The sequence below is a fragment of the Oratosquilla oratoria genome, chromosome 30 (assembly GCF_046742065.1).
Source record: "Oratosquilla oratoria isolate Oo_2021 chromosome 30, ASM4674206v1, whole genome shotgun sequence".
In the NCBI taxonomy this organism is placed as follows: Eukaryota; Metazoa; Arthropoda; class Malacostraca; order Stomatopoda; family Squillidae; genus Oratosquilla; species Oratosquilla oratoria.
This window is the reverse complement of record NC_134806.1, coordinates 43,524,013-43,541,512: the sequence shown is the minus strand read 5'-3', so window position 1 is coordinate 43,541,512 and position 17,500 is coordinate 43,524,013. Positions and strand designations below refer to the sequence as shown.

At 43.4% G+C, this 17,500-nt stretch overlaps 1 protein-coding gene across 3 annotated transcripts in view; it reads right to left on the bottom strand.

Moving 5' to 3' along the window:
- aralar1 (calcium-binding mitochondrial carrier protein aralar1) overlaps positions 1-17,500 on the bottom strand; it is a 525,272-nt gene that overhangs the window by 113,597 nt on the left and 394,175 nt on the right. For all 3 annotated transcript variants that reach the window (XM_076212853.1, XM_076212855.1, XM_076212854.1), the window contains one exon: positions 1,114-1,170. In XM_076212853.1, coding sequence (XP_076068968.1) covers positions 1,114-1,170 — 57 coding nt within the window. The remainder of the gene's footprint in view (positions 1-1,113; positions 1,171-17,500) is intronic.

Genomic DNA, 17,500 nt, shown 5'->3' with positions numbered 1-17,500 from the left:
CTGAAAATAAAATACACAAATAAAAAACATACTACACAATATATATGTTTCAACAAATGTAGTAACCCTTCTAGATAACGTACTTTTTTGAAAACATCATATATGTACTTAATTTCTTCCTAGATGAATTCCTCACTGCATATTCATCCAAGAAGAAATTAAGAACATATTTGATGTTTTCAAAAAACTACATTATCCAGAAGGGTTACTACATAGGTTGAAAGATAAGGCCTTGAAAATAACGAAAAGGAGAAAAGGGGACAAAATGGGAGAGACCAAGGTGATTAACGGTGGGGTTTTGTCCGTCGGACTGTTTCTCACTAAAGCGGGGTTCAAATTTGCTTAATATATGGGCACCAGGGGCCGCATTTATAAACGATCCCAACCCCAAAGTCTAGAAATAAATTTCCAAAATGGTGGAGATTTTACCTAAATCGGCTGTCCATAATGTCGAGGTTATGTCTAGACATAAGAATTTAGGTCTCCGATATAAAAGGGATTTAGGTAAAATCTCCGTCATTAGGGTTAGGAACTTTTATAAATTCGGCCCCACGATAAGTGATATTGTGAGAAACGGAAGCAATGACAAGGCCGTTGCGGAAGAAAACAGTTTGATTGATAAAATATCGTACAAAAGCTGTCCCGTTAGTTATTACGGAGAAACAGGCAGATGGATTACCAAGAGGACATTTGAGCACAAACGTGACGTCAAATCCCACCGGACTTCAAATTCTTTAGTGGTCCACCTTGACAACTTTGCCCACGTACCAGATTGGGGGGAAAGACAGAGATGCTCCATAGAGGACTACCCAAGAAGCAGAGAAAAATAACTGAGGCAGCCTACATCAATTTACATCCTTGTAGCAACCACCGTGATGGATTTGTCAAGTTAGGCTCAGCGGTGGTGTGGGAGTGACGGTGATCGGGGAGGAACGGGATAAGCTGGGAGTATTTAAGCTGACACTTTATTTGTTTGTGTTCACTCTGAAGAAGTCCTTTTAGGACGAAACGTTAGTAATAAAACTCCAACGGTTTTTTGGCGTTTATCTCACCGTCCTTCCACTCATTCTGTCTTACGTACTTTAATATATATATATATATATAATTACTCACCTTCATGAAGATGTCACGGAGTTGCTCAGTTTTGGCGCGCTTGAGATAGCCGGTCCCCTGAAAGGGAAAGACGAAAAAGACGTTGGTCAGTCAGTGGAGAAATTCAAACTCCAAAAGAGAAAATAAATACACAAAATTCAATATGTCAATAAACATATAAATGGATAAAATAAATTAACAATAAATAAAATTGATAAACAAATAGATAAATATATAGAATAGAATGCATATTATAATAAACTAGATAAATTAATATGAAATGAAATAAAAATATTATGAATGAATTACATGTATGCATAATAAATATTACACATATAAATAATACATTACATTAAGTCATACAAAACATGCGATATAAATAACATGAATTATACATATTAGCAAATAAATTAATAATACTAAATATATATATACATATATATATATATATATATATATATGTAGATATACATATACATATATATATGCGTAAGTAACCACTAGGAAAAGTAAACTAACGAAGCAGAGCGCTTTCGTATAATTACATCTACAGTGCAGATACAAAGAAGGAATTAATATAATTCCTTCTTTGTATCTGCACTGAAGATATAATTATACGAAAGCGCTCTGCTTCGTTAGTTTATTTTTCCTAGTAGTTACTTACGCATTTGTGAACACAGGTTCCTTGTGTTTTTATTGCATATATATATATATATATATATATATATATATATATATATATATATATATATATATATATATACAAAACACCATGTAATCTGAATGAGTATTATAAGGTATAAATAAATAATCAAAAACAGTCTTAGATCACGTGTTGGACTCGTGATCAGCTATTTCCCTCCACACACACACACACACACACACACACACACACACGTAGAATAGCTTGGAAGTTTATATAACCCAAACCAACACCATAAGCAAAAGAGACGGGACCCTACGAGTGTACTCCCCCTTTTGTATATTACAACTGCATAAATAATACGTCCAAGACTACACACACGCCTCTCACGTGCATACACACGAAAGTGTGTACGTATACGCCGTGTGCACGGCGAGCTATGTGTACACGTCGCTGTGTGTACTTTGTCAATAGCATCGGTTCTAGGAACTACAATGGTGCTTTACCTGTGCAAACAGGAAGGAAAATTAGTCCGTGCAGAGTGTTGTCTTACGTGCGCGTTACGTGGGACCTGATGAGCGTTACGTCTGACGTAATGCGTGCTACGTGCGATGTAACGCGCGCGTTATGTACAACGTTACGAGTGTTACGTACGACATGGCGCGTGATACTTCCTTCATGGGGAGGAGTGGGCTATGGACATCTGCTGTGGTCATAACTAAAGATGAAGACTATAAAGGAAGAGGAGGAAGGGGGGGAGGAGGAAGAGGAGTAAGAGGAGGAGGAGGAAGAGTAGGAGGAGGAAGAAGAGGAAGAGGAGGAGAAAGAGGAACAGGGGCAGGAGCAAGAAGAGAAGGAGGAGGAAGAAGGGGAGGAGGAAGAGTAGGAGGAAGAGGAGGAGGAGGAGGATGGGGAGGAGGAGGAGGAAAGGAAAAGAGAAAGAGGAGGAAGAAGAGGAGAAAGAGGAACAGGAGGAGGGGAGGAGGAAGGGAGGGGAGGAGAAGAGATAGGAGGGGGATGGAGGAAGAATAGAAAGAGGAAGGGGAGGAGGAGGAGGGGGAAGGGGTCAAGGTCTTATCAGGTCGAGGGGGAGGAGTTAGGGGCGGAGTTGGGGGCGGAGCCATGCAGTGACGTCACGCCGCTCTATTACCATAAGAGAAGGGATGGCTCCCGTGAAAGGCGACATTCTTTTATCGAAAATATTGACATTCCTGATCAATCGTATGCAACAACGTGTAGTGGGATTGGGGCATCTTGTGTTATCAGATTGTGTGTTACGGCCCTCACCTGACGCAAAATGACTAAATGCACGAAGAAACACTGGTTTACAAAAACGATAATGAATAAATAATAATAATTATAATAATTTAATATAATTTGGCTACCCCCCTTGTAAGGGGGAAAAAGCCTTGGTATATGTATGTATGTACAATAATAAACAAGTAATAATAAAACACGTTTGGACTCTTCATTTCTGTCTCCTTCGATTTCCAATTGTCTGTGTCGTTCAGTGTCTTAGGTACAATCATTCCACCGAATCCATTCCATTTCTCAAGACAACAACTTAATTCTTTTACTCTATAATTCACCTTCACCTCTACTCCTCCATCCATGGCTACATGTGACCCAAAATACTTTAAGTTTTATATATCTTTCAAAATATCTCAACCTTTGAATTAATCTTCAACCCACCACCACTTACATATCTAATCACCTCATTTCTGTCTACATTTACTTTGAGCTTCATCCTTCCACACCCAACCTCCCAAACCCCGTCACGAACGACCTCAATCGGCCCAGACACAAGCGTAGTGTCATTCTCAAAAAACAACTGGCTCTCTTCCCACTTCCCTCCTCTCTCACTCAAATCCAAACCTCTGCCAAGCATCCTCGCGTTAACTTCTCTCACCGTTCAAACTACGTGTACATTGAACAACCATGGTAACATTACACACCCAAGGCGGAGCCTCATCTTGACCTAACACCACTCACTTCATCCACTACCTACCCTCATACAAACTCTAATACTCACATCAGACTCCCTCTATCCTACACATCCGCAACACATTCCCAAACACCTTTCAATTAACCCTGCCATACGCCATTTCCAAATCTATAAAAGACCATAAGATATCCTTATCCTTTGCCAAAAAACATCTAGCATAAAAAAACGACGTGTCTTCTTTTCCTATACATACGTTGTTCTCCCCTCCTAATCCTCAAACACCCTCCTATATACCTTACCGAACACACTTAACAGACTGATACCTCTACAACTATTTTTTTCATACTTATCCACTTTCCTTTCTGTAGTGGAACTATACATGCACTCATCCAGCCCACCGGTACACTTTCTTCCCTTAGACAAACGCTAAACAATCTCGACAGACATCCCACTATAACTACTCCTTTCGTCATATATTCCACATGACAATCATCCTACCCAGGTGCTTTCCCAGCTTTCATCTCTTTGTATTTCACCTTTTCCTATAGTCCTGTGATTCTCATCTCCTATCACAGTCACTTTCCTGGTATCTCCTACTGCTTGAAATTAAAATTTACCTTTATTTACATTCAAGCATTCTCTGAAATACTCCAAACTTCTCCCAACCCCCTTAATTTTCATTAAGATATGTCCATCTGCACCTTTTACCTTCGCTTCTCTACCCGACTCGCTTCCTTACTCTTTTCATTTCCATCCAAAATATAGTTTTCAAAATTCACTGTCAAACACCTACCTCACTTTACACCTGCTTTCCTTTTTGCTTCCCTCACCTCGCGTTTTGCCTCCACATTTATTTCATTTTTGTAGCCATTCTTCACATGCTTACTTCTTTTCTGCCACCACCACACTCACCTCTTCATCCCACCATTCACTCTATCGCCCTCTTACCTCTCTCATCCATCATACCATCTTTGCACGAAATACACCCATTCTCTCTCTACTTCTGCTTCACTTTTATCCTTCACTTATCCCCATACCTCTCTCGGATTTTCCCGATATTCTTTTTCTTCCTCTTTTAATTTCCCACACCTTCATCACTTCTCTGCCTCCCTCTCTCCCTCCCTCCTTCTTTCTCCTCCTTCACTTTACCTCCATTCTCAATATCCCTTCAACCATATAATGATCTGACACTCCACGGTTTTCTCCTCTAAACACATTTACACCCAGAACTCTTCCAGTCCTCGTTTTGGGCACCACTACATAGTCCACATGTGTCCGCAATAGTACGTTACATGTATGTGTGTGTGTGTGTGTGTGTGTGTGTGTGTGTGTGTGTGTGTGTGTGTGTGTGTGTGTGTGTGTGTGTATTTACCTAGTTGTATTTCACGGGAAGGAGAGCTACGCTCGTGGGGTCCCGTCTCCATATCTCATTTTATCTAAACTATTTTTAAATTCATGTATTGTTCTTGCACACACTATTTTTTCATCCAACTTGTTCCAACTGTCTATTACTCTGTGAGGAAAGCTGTTCTTTTTCAGATCTCTTCTATAGCTGTCCTTCTTGATTTTCCTTCCGTGTCCTCTTGTGTTTCCATCATCCCATTTTATCAGATTCTCTCTATCAATAACTTCTATGCCTTTCATGATTCTGTAAATAGCTATCAAATCTCCTCTCTCTCTTCTTTGCTCTAATGTCTGTAGTTCAAGTTTTGCTAGTCTCTCTTCATATGATAGTTTTGAGAGTGTTGGTGCCAATTTTGTAATTGCTCTTTGTATTCTTTCAAGTTTTTTTATACATTTTTTTGTACTTGGTGACCATACTGTTGCTGCATATTCCAATTTTGGTCTTATCAGAGTGGTTAGAATTTTCTTCACCATTTCTTCATCCAGGTATGCAAATGCCACTTTGATTGTTCTTATCAAATTATAAGTTTCTCCAAAAATCTTATTTATATGTTTCTCAGGTGACATATTATTCATAACAATGACTCCCAGGTCCTTCTCATTCTCTACTTTTTTTATTCCTTCTTCTCCCAATTTATATGATCCTATTATTCTGTTTTTGCTTTTTCCAAATTCCATTATACTACACTTTTTAGTGTTGAACTCCATCTCCCACTTCCTACTCCATTCCTGTACTTTGTTCAGATCATTCTGTAGTGACTCACAATCTTCATCCGTTTTCACTTTTTTCAACAGTTTTGCATCATCTGCAAAGAAGCTCATATAACTTTTAATTCCTTCATCCATATCATTAATATATATAGCAAACATTATTGGGGCCAGAACTGTTCCTTGTGGGACACCGCTTATTACTTCATCCCATTCTGAGTGTTTATCTCTTATCACCACTCTCATTTTTCTTTCTTGCAAAAAGTTTTCCATCCATTTAAGCAGTTTGCCCTGTATTCCTCCTTCAGTTTCTAATTTCTTAAGCAACTTTTTGTGTGGTACTTTGTCAAAAGCCTTTTTCAAGTCCAGAAATGCACAATCAGCCCATCCATCTCTTTCTTGTATTATGTATATTAGCCTTGAATAGAAACATATCAAATTGGTGACGCATGATCGTCCTAGTATGAAACCAAATTGCCATCTATATAGCACGATGTTTTTTTTATAAATATTTTACCCATCTACTTTTGACAATTCTTTCACAAATTTTTGCTATTGTACTTGTTAGAGAGACTGGTCTATAGTTGGTAGGGTCTTCCTTATTTCCCCCTTTATATATAGGTACTATATTTGCTCTTTTCCAATCTTCTGGGACTTTTCCTTCTTTCAAGGAACTGTTTATTATGCTATGTATTTTGTCTGCCAGTTCTTTCCTGCATTCTTTCAAAATCCAGTTTGCTATTTCATCTGGTCCATGCGATTTTCTAACATCTAGATTACTCAAGTGTTTCAATATTTCATTCTTTGTTACTTCTATTTCTTTCATGGGGGGGACTTTTTCTTTCCATTCGATCTCTTCAGGTTGTATGTTCTCTCTTGTAAACACTGATTTAAAATGTTTGTTCATAATTTCTGCCATTTCTAATTCCTCTGTATATTCAACTCCTCCTTGCCTTAATTTTTCCAAATCTTGTTTGTTTTTCAGTTTGTTGTTTACAAATCTGTAAAATAGTTTTGGTTGATCTTTACACTTTTCTATGATATCTTTTTCATATTTTCTCTTTTCCTCTCTGCACGCTTGTACATATTCATTTCTATAACAAGTATATATTTTCCACTTTTCAGGTCTTTTGTCCTTTCTCCACTTAGTCCAAGCTTTATCTCTTTTGTCTTTTAACTCCTCACAACTTTTGCTGTACCAACATTTTATATATTTCTTTTCTTGTTTTTGTCTTGGGACATACTGTTCCACTCCTTTTTTATAAAAAAAAAAATTCAAAATATTCCATTTCTCTTCCACTGTTGTTCCTTCTTTGTATATTCCTTCCCAGTTTTCTTTTTGAAAGAATTCTCTTATTTTATCAAAGTTTGTTTTTTCATACATCATTCTTCCTTTTCTATATTCATTTCTTTTCATGTATTTTTCCTCATTTAATTCCAGTTCAATCAATATATGGTCACTTTTACTTATTGGTGTTTTATATTCAATCTTTTCCACTATTCCAGGTTCAGATGTGATTATTAGGTCCAGTCTCGATGGTTCTTCTTCATTTCTATACCTAGTGTTCTCCTGTATCCACTGTGTCATTGTATGATCAACAATCATCTCGAGTAGAACATTTCCCCATGAGCCGTCTCCACCCTTTGCTGTCATCTCTTCCCAGCAGACTTCTTTGCAATTAAAGTCGCCCATCATAACTATTCTTCCTCCATCTTCCATTATCTTATTTAATGTTATCTTTGTGTCCTCTAACATACTTTTATGTTCACTCTCTTCCCACGAGGCTGTTTTCGGAGGCACATAATTCACCACGAACTTTCTGTTCTTCTTATCTCTATCTTCCACTTCGATCATAATCATCTCTACTGGATTCTTTCCATATGTAACACTCTTCACATTTATACCCTTCTTAGTCAGGAACATAACTCCACCCCCTTGTTTTGTCTCTCTGTTTCTAATCCAATAATTATATGCATCATTACCTACACTGTTGGGTGGTAGTTCACCTTTTAATTTCGTTTCCACGATTCCCATTATGTCCGGTTCTTTTTCCTTCAGATAATCATTCAGCTCATTCAATCCTGTTATTAATCCATCTATATTTGTGTAAGACACTCTTAGTTTTCTGTCACTTCCACTTTCTGTTTCATTCCTACTTGTTGCCCTTTTCCCTCTTGTGTTGTGTGTCCAGTGTTCCTCGTCATATGGGTTTCTTTCTTCCTCAATTTCAATAGGTATCTGTTCCACGGCCTCCCTCTGATTACATAGAAGTTTCCCTGGTCCTTCTCTTCTGAATTTTTCTTTTCTGCTTCCTCCCTAAGGTCCTTATCTCTTTTCCTCTCTTCCTTAGTCATATCATGGGTTACCCCTACTTTCTTAAATATGTCTGCGTAACTTGATTTAGAATCTTTTAGCCTATACAGATTCCTCATAATTCTTTCCTTAATATTTCCTTTCAGAGTCACCAAGATAGGTCTCGCTCTGCCTTCATCTAATCCTTCATACTTTCCCAATCTCCTTATTTCTTCTATCTCACTTTCATAACAGGTGATTCCCATTTCCTTACAAAGTTCGATAAATACCAACTTGTCATGCAATACCTTCTGCTCTCTTATATCTAAATTCATCCCAGGAATCACTTCTTCAGGCATTCTATGAAGTACAATGTTATTGACTCTATCCATTCTACTTTGCACCTTCCTAGTTGCCATTTCTACAAAGTTCTGATCGTTTTGCTTATCACTACCACCAGGTCTAGCCGTATCACCTTTTTCCTTAAGGACATCCCTATATGTCTTATCCATCTCTTCCTTAATTTCAATTTTTGCTGCTCCCTTCACCTCATTCAACCATTCAGTTTTACTAGTTTGCATTTTATTTTCTACTATCTCTACTATATCATCTCTTATTTCCTTACTTATATCTTTCTTTATTTCTTTCAGGCCTGTACTAACTTCTTTTTTTACTTCAGCTTTCATATTCATTTCCATGTTTACCATATCCTCCTTTACCTCAATCCATTGTTCATTAGTCGCTATTTCAATGGCATCCATGCGTTTTTCCACAGTATCCTGCCTCTTTGAAATTGTGGTGATCTGCTTAACCATCTTGCTGAATACTGTATTACACTTGCTACAATACCAATGAATAGTGCTTACCTCATTTTCTGCTAAAAATTCATATACTTCATCTGACATCTTTTCACACTTTGCGTGATGCCACATATCACACAGATTACATACCAATCCTTTATCGTCATCACGGACCACCTTCTCACAAGTTGGGCAATTGGTGCACTGTTTACTTCCCCGGTCCTGTTCGTCGTCTTCCATGTTCTTCTCCACACTTATTTTCCTCTATTATTGTTACACTTCATCCACTTTTTCACTTAATTCCCACTGTCCCAGTTCAGTGGACACACTATTTGTTCCTGTTCGTAGTTATCTGATTTGGCCTTGGTAATTATGTTGAAAAAGTCTGGTTTTTACAGGAGCCCCTCTAACACAACCTCTCTCTCCGACCCGTGTGTGTGTGTGTGTGTGTGTGCAGTAGTGTCTAAAATGTTCCGAACAATTGTAATTTTGTGTTAAAGTTACTAATATTGTCCTAGAGAGTTAAGACCAGATTTCAAAAATTGCAACATGGCAACCTACAAGGATCGGTTACCTTTAGACAAAATTTGAAGGAATAGGAAAGTTATTAGCATATTTGCAATTCAATCTTAAAGATGATGTGTCCAAAATGATCCGTACACTAAGAAAAAAAGTTCAGTACATACTATAAGATAATGACAAAATGAACATTTAACATATTTGAAAGTAACATTATTAGTATTTAGTGTGAAGACCTTCGTTATCAATTACAGCTTGGTATCTCTTGCCACAGGAATGAATTAACATACGGTGCTCTTCAACAGATATCTGGCGCCATTCATCTTGAAGAATATCCCAAAAATCCTGTACTGTTTTAGAGTCTCTTGCTTTTGGTCTTTTACTAAGTAATCTTTCAGGCATTTTTTATAGGATTCAGGTCCGGGGTCTATGCAGCCCAGTCTAGGACCTCGATTTCTTGGTCATCTAAAATTTACTTCACCAGCTTTGCCGTGGGCCAGGGAGTGTTATCTTGCATAAATATTGCAGGTTGAGAAGCAGCAGCGTGCAGATAAGGTACTATATGTTGATGCAGTGATTCCTTGTACAACTGCGCATTCACTCTGCAAGCGAATAAATGGTCCAGTGGCCCGTGCTGAAATTATGCCCCAAACCATGACGCTCCCGCCACCAAACTTTACATTGCTCTTGATGCAATTTTTAGATCAATTTTCACCTATCTTGTGGCGAACAAATCTTTTGCCATCCGAGCCAAAAAATTTGATTCGTCACTAAACTGGACAAAGATCCACTGGTCCTTTGAGCATACAACGTGCTCCGCTGCGAATCTTAGACGATCTTTTCTGTTCTTTGCACCAATCAGTGGTTTGACCGAAGGTGTGCCCGCGTGCAAATTTTCTTCCTTAAGACGACGTGACATAGTTTGCTTAGACACACTGACTGCCACAGTCTCATTGTTCTCACGAGAAACTGCTGCAGCTGTCTCAAAGCGATCCTTCCTCACGATGCGGCAAATGGCGCGGACTTGATTCACCGTAGTTTTCCTCTTGTCGTACTTCTTCAAAATGTCATTCACTACACTTTTGGGGTGTTTGAGAGTCTCAGCAATGACTCTAGTTGAGAGACTGTCTTGGTGACGCAATTTCACAATTCGTTCTCGCACAGAGAGAGTAATATTATTATTTCGAGGCATGTTCACTGTAGAAGGGCTGAGCCTGAACTGAAGTTACGTTCCAATAATGTGAATAAAGTAAATTGTTATGTAGATGACAGGCAATTAAGTTAATTAACACAAGTAAATTAAAACGTCCGAATCATTTTGGACACGTCATTTTTAAGATTGAATTGCAAATACACTAATCACTTTCAGCCTATGTTTTCCTATTCCGTCAAATTTTGTCTAGAGGGAGCCGATCCTTGTAGGTTGCCATTTTGCAATTTTTGAAATCTGGTCTAAACTCTCAAGGACGATATTAGTAACTTTAATACGAAATTACAAGTGTCCGAAACATTTTGGACGCTACTGTACACACACACACACACACACACACACACACACACACACGCACACACACACACACACACACAGCTAGACCTATATATGTGTGTGTGTGTGTGTGTGTATGTGTGTGTGTATAGACATATATATATATATATATATATATATATATATATATATGTATATATCCTTGAGGTGTCGATTTCTAGGGCCCCGCTCCACGGCTGACACAGACACAGGCACACCTGAGCTCTCATCCGGGAGGTTAATAACGGTCGATCACGAGTCCAACACGTGATCCAAGACCATGGTGGTGAATCACACCTACACGATTTTATTCAGACCATAAAACTGAAGGGTTCAAGGATGCCTCACCCCCTCACTTCACATAATTCCTCCCTTGTCGTCAGGCGATTTTATTACCAGAGGCCAAGAACAGTGACGTCACGTTCTATGACGTCATAAGTGACGTCCCAGAAACGTCATCGGCGACCATTGGGTCATTCGTACTTCGAGACTAACGAGATGGAGGGATCGGGAGGGAGGAAGGAGGTGGACGGGGATGGGGGAGGGGGGCGGAGAAGGAGCAGGAGCAGGAGGAGGAGGAGGAGGGGATGAAAGAAGAAAAGGAAGTAAGGAGGAAGAGGAAGGAAGAAGTAAGGAAGAGGCGGGGGTAGGAGGGAGAGAGGAGAGAGACAAAGAAGAGGAGGTAGAAGAGGAGATGGAGATGGAGGAAGAGCAGGAGTAGGTTGAGGAATTGGAGGGTGAGTGAGGAGACAGAGAAAATGGAGGAGGGAGGAAGACGTAGCGGGATGACAAAAGTGTGGAGGAGGAGAAGACTGAGGAAGAGGCGTAGAAGGAGGGAGAGGAGGAGGAGGAGGAGGGGGTAAGAAGAGCACAAGAAAGAGGATAAATATAAAGAGGAAGAAGAGGAGGAAGAGAAGTAGGAGGGGTGGTGAAGGAAGAGATGGAGGAGGAGGAGGAGGGGTAAGAAGAGCACAAGAGGATAAAGAGGAAGAAGAGGAGGAGGAAGATAAGTAGGAGAGGTGGTGGAGGAAGAGATGGAGGAGGAGGAAGAGGAGGAGGAGGAGAATCAGGTGCAGGAAGAAGAGGACGAGAAAGAGCACGAGGAAAGGCTTAACAGGAGGAGGAGGGGGAGGAGGAAGAGGAGGAGGAGGAGGAGGAGAGTGAGGAAGAGGAAGATGAGGGAGACGACCGCAATAAAAAGGAGGAAGAGAAGAAGGAAGAAGAGGAAGTAGGAAAAAAGTGAACTAGCACGGGAGAAAGAGAAGAGAGAGGATGAGAAGAAAGGGGTGTAGGAAGAGGGGAGGAGGAGGAGTAGGAGGAGTAAGAGGAGAAGGAGGAGGAGGAGGAGGAGGAGGAGGAAGAGGAGTAGAGGTGGGAGAGAACGAGAAGATGAAGGTGAAAAAGAAGGAGGAGGAAGAGGAGGAGGAGGAGGAAGAGGAGGAGGAAGAGGAGGTGGAGGAGGAGGAGTCAGCCAAAGGGTCAGGCAACTTTTGAAAGGAAGGACAAAGGAAAGAAGGACAAGGACTGAGGGTAACCAGGGAAAAGAGAGAGAGAAAGAGAGAGAGAGAGAGAGAGAGAGAGAGAGAGATACATATATATATATATAGATATATATATATATATATATATATATATACATGTGCGTGTGTGTGTGCGTGTGTGTGTGTGTGTGTGTCTAGAAAGACAGAGAGAGAGAGAGAGAGAGAGAGAGAGAGAGAGAGAGAGAGAGAGAGAGAGGGGGGGGGGGATAGTGGATCTTACCCCTCAGCTGAACAGAATGCCAAAAGAGCACAAAATGCCTAAAAGCAGAAGAACATTTCACACGGCGGCTGAAGGGAAGGGACTTAGTGGGAGACACCATGAAGGGAAGGGGAAGGGGAAGGGGAAAGTGAGAGAAGGAGCGGGATGGGAATGAAGGCAAGGTAAGGGGTAGGTAAAAAGGGAAGTGGGACCGAAGGAAGGGAGGAAGGGAAGAAGGAAAGAGGAGAGGAAGAAAAGGGGGGAAAGGGAAGGAGGGGAGGGAAGGAGGGGAGGGAAGGAGGAGAGGAGGGACGGAGGGGAGGAGGGAAGAAAGAAGGGAAGCGTGACAAGAGGGAAGAAGGGAAGAAGAAAGGGAGGGAGAGAGGGAGGGAGGGAGGTGGAAAGAAGGAAGAGCAAGTAGAAGGAAGAAAATCAGAAGTGATACAAGAGGAGGAGGAGGAGGAGGAGTAGGAGGAGGAGGAACACAAAGGAAGAACAAACAACAGCAGGCCGACTGGCCCTAACGAGGCTCTTTGTGTATACAAAACTAAGCTACAGTTAAGAAAACAGGGCAGAAGATGAACTAACACTACTGCTACCACTATCCTATCCAATTGCAATTAAATGCCGGGTTGTCAGATCTTTTATTGCAAGGGATAATATTCTATTTGCGGATTAAATTCCAAGTATTTACCTAGGCGATTCTTAAATGTTGTTATTGTGTTACTTTCAACGACAGTGGAAGGTAACGAATTCCACATATTAACAAGGAGGAGGAGAAGGAGGAGGAGGCGCCGAAGGAGGAAGTGGATATGGAGGGGCAATAGGATGGAAGAGGATGGAGGAGGATGGAGAAGGAGGATGGAGGAGGAGGAGGAGGATGAAGCGGAGGAGGAGGCAGATAATGATGATGATGATGAGGAGGAGGAGGAAGAGGAGGCAGAGAAGGGGTACGAGGAGGAGTAAAAGAAAGAAATGGAGGAAGTTGAGGAGGAGGGAAGAGGAGGAAGAGGAGGAGAATGATGAGGAGGACAAGGACGAGGAAGAGAATATATAGGAGGCGGATGAGGGGGTGAAGAGGAGGAGTAGGGGAAGGAAGAGGAGAAGGAGGAGGAGGAGAAGGAGGAGGGGGGAAAGAGGAGATTGGGAGAATAATGGAGAAGTCGGGGGGGGGGGAGTCACCACGCTGGAACAGAAGAGTCATCAACCCAGAATCGACGTAGGCAACTTGTACTACAACAATCGAGGACCACCAGCATCGTCCTAAGTGATCCTCTTCCAAGGCCTCGATGTCGACCTCGAAGTGAAAGACATCTGTGGAACACGAGCCAGAGGAGGACGCAAAGGCCGAAAGAATAGGCGAAGGAAGGAGGAGGAGGAGGAGGAGGAGGAGGAGGAGGAGGAGGAGGAGGAGGAGAACGCGAAGGAGGAGGGCGCAAAGAAAGCGGTGAAGAAGGAGACTCCTGGACGGCGGAGGCGCAAGAAGGAAGAGGAGGAAGAGGAGGAGGAGGAGGAGGAGTAAGAGGAGGAGGTGAAGATGGAGGAGGAAGGAAGGCGTCCTACGACCGTTCGACAATCGTGGGGGGGGGGAGGGAAGAGGAGGAGGGGGAGGTGGAAGGGGGGGGAGAGCTGGATCCGGAGAGGACCTAAAAGTTCGGAAAGAGGACCATCCGGGTGGGAGAGGGGGGAGAGGGGGGGAGAGGGGGAACTTCTAAGACAGCTGGAGGTTGCGGTGGGAGGGGGGGGGAGGCCCACTGAAGAGAATACCTGTGGTAAAGGGAAGGCGAGAGTGGACAATGAGAATGGAAACGCCGCGAGAGTAGAGGAGAAGGAGGTGGGGGGGAAAGGGGAGTACAAAAGTGGGGGGGGAGTTAGGAGGGGAGTGGGTAGGAGAATAGGAATGGGGGAGTGAGTGCGAGTGTAGGAATGGATGGATGAGAGTGGGAGAGAAAAAGGGAGTGGGAGTGGGAGAGTGAGGGAGTTGGAGAGAGGAACGAGAGAGAGAGAGAGAGAGAGAGAGAGAGAGAGAGAGAGAGAGAGAGAGAGAGAGAGAGAGAGAGAGAGAGAGAGAGAGAGAGAGGGGGGGGGCTGAGATATACAGTACAAGGGTAACGGAGGGTGAAGGAGGGAGGAAGGGAGGAGGAGAAGGAAGAAGAGGTGGAGAAGTGGGAAAAGGTGAAGTAATAGTAGTAGTAGTAGGAGGAGGAGGAGGAAGAAGGGAGGAGGAGGAAGAAGGGAGGTGGAGGAGGAGGAGGAGGGGAGGAGGAATAGGAGGAAGTAAAGGGTGAGAAGAAAGAAGAGGAGAAAGAAGAGGAAACATTGGAGGAAAAAGAGCAGAAAGTGGAGGAGAAAGAGGAGGAGGAGGAGGAGGAGGAGGAGGAGGACGAAAACGGGGGAGAAAGAGAGTCAGCCAGGAAGAGACAAAGGAAATATAAATTGGTTGAGAGTCGGAAGGAGCTTGGCAGAGGGGAGGAGGGAGGAGGAAGAGGGAGGAAGAGGGAGGAAGAGGAGGAGGGAGGAGGAAGAGGAGAGGGTGGAGGAAAAGGTGGGGGTGTAGAAGTAGAAGAAGAAGAAGGGGAATGGAGAACAATAGAGAAGAGAGAGAAGGAGAAGAAGCGGAGGGGTGGAGAATCAGAATCACAAGAAAAAACAAAAGATGAAAAAGATCACGTAGAAGGAGGAGGAGGAGGAGGAGGAGGAGGAGGAGGAGGAGGAGGAGGAGGAGAAGGAGGAGGAGAAGGAGGAGAAAAAGGAAAGATGAAGAAGAAAGGGAAAGAGGAGGAAATAATGAGGAAAGAGGCATGAAGGAAAAGATAGACACACACGCTCAGAGAGAGAGAGAGACAGAGAGAGAGAGAGAGAGAGAGAGAGAGAGAGAGAGAGAGAGAGAGAGAGAGAGAGAGAGAGAGAAAGAGAGCGTCGGCGCGTTTGGGAGTAAGAAAGGGTGCAAGTTGACAAAGGCGAGCCGTTTGCGGTCCCAGCCTTTGATGATGATGACAACGACGACTGCCAGGAGGAGGAGGAGGAGGAGGAGGAGGAAAAATACGACAAGAAGGAGGAAGAGGAACAGGAGGAGGAGGAGGAGGAGGAGGAGAAGGAGGAGGGACGGGAGGGTAAGGTTTTAGGAGGAGGGAAGGGAGGGGGAGAAAGAGGGAGAAGAAAGGGGGAGGGGACAGGAGGAGGAGGAGGGGAGAGGAGGAGGAGGAGGGGAGAGGAGGAGGAGGAGGAGGGGAGAGGAGGAGGAGGAGGAGGAGGAGGAGGGGAGAGGAGGAGGAGGAGGGGAGAGGAGGAGGAGGAGGAGGGGAGAGGAGGAGGAGGAGGGGAGAGGAGGAGGAGGAGGGGAGAGGAGGAGGAGGAGGGGAGAGGGAGGTTTTAGGAAGAGGGAGGGGAGGGGGAGGTTTTAGGAGGAGGTAAGGGAGGGGGAGAAAGAGGGAGGGGAGAGGAGGAGGAGGAGGAGGGGAGAAGGAAGAAGAAAAAGAGGAGGGAGAGAAGATGAAAAAGAATCAAGAAGAAAAGGAGGAAGAAGTGAAGGGGGAGGACGAGGAGAAGGAAGAGCAGGAAGAGCAGGAGGAGGAGGAGGAGGAGGAGGAGGAGGAGGAGGAAAATGGAAACAATGAAGACTTAGAGAAAGAGGGAACAAGAAGAATAAGGAGAAGAAGGGAAGGAAGAAGGAAAGGAAGAGGAAAAAGAAGAATGAAAGGAGGAAGGAGAAGGAGAAGGAGGAGGAGGAGGAGGAGGTGGGTGAGTGCACAATAAGACTGAAGAAAGTAGTGAGAGGTGGAAGAAGGAATTAAATGAGAGGGAAAGAGAGAGAGAGAGAGAGAGAGAGACAGGCAGATAGAGAGATAAAAAGAGACAGAAAGAAAGATAAAAAGAGAGACAGAGAAAGAGAGAGAGGTCGAGAGAAAGAGAGAGAGAGACAGAGAGCGAGAGAAAGAAAGAGGGTGACACACACACACACACAGAAAGAGAGATAAAGAAATAGAGAGTGTGAGAGAAATAGAGACAGACAGACAGAGAGAGAGAGAGAGAAACGGAGAAAAAGAGAGGAAATTGCGACCATCATTAACAAAATCATGAGAAGAAAATGGAGACAGTAGGGAGAAAAGAATGGGGGGGGGAATGCGCGGGAGAAGAAGAATAATACGCAAGAACTGCGAAGCATAAACCAGCCGATGATTGCGTGAGGAGCCACGCTAGACGAACCATGCCTACAAAGCATTGCACAGCGATGACGAACCAACAGTCTGGCCCTTCGGCTGACAACCCATTCAAAGATGAATCCGAGGGGCAGACGACCAGCCTGCGCCATGCGGAGGTGCTGCTTCGCCTACGACGGCGTTCGTCCGGCTGCTCCCTGGCGCAGTTCTCCGGAGGAGCCTCCCAGCGGCAGTCCTCCCACACACGCCCAACAACATAGGACCAGCCTCTTGGACCGAAGGGGCGTCCCCAAAATAACACCTAAATACGAACTGTACAAACACAAACGAAACTCCACATCTATCATACGACAAAGACGATGACTGCGGGGCGTCGTCTTGCTCCCTCGCATCACCTTCGTCTTCCTCTGTCCTCATCGCCTTCTGCCTGCTCGTCCGCATCTTAGTCTCCTTCTGCCTCTCTTCTGTCTGCCGCACCTGCCTCTCCCTGTGCCGCGGCGGCTTCTTCATACTTCGTGCTCGCACGGCGTCTGTCTACTCTGCGTTGCCGCGTCTTCTTGCCGAGTATCCTTGTCATCATCGCCAGCCTCCCCTCCGCCTCTTCTTCCTCTCCCTCTTCTATCTTCCTTTCTTCCCATCCTCCCCTGCGCCTCTTCCTCCTCCACTTTCTC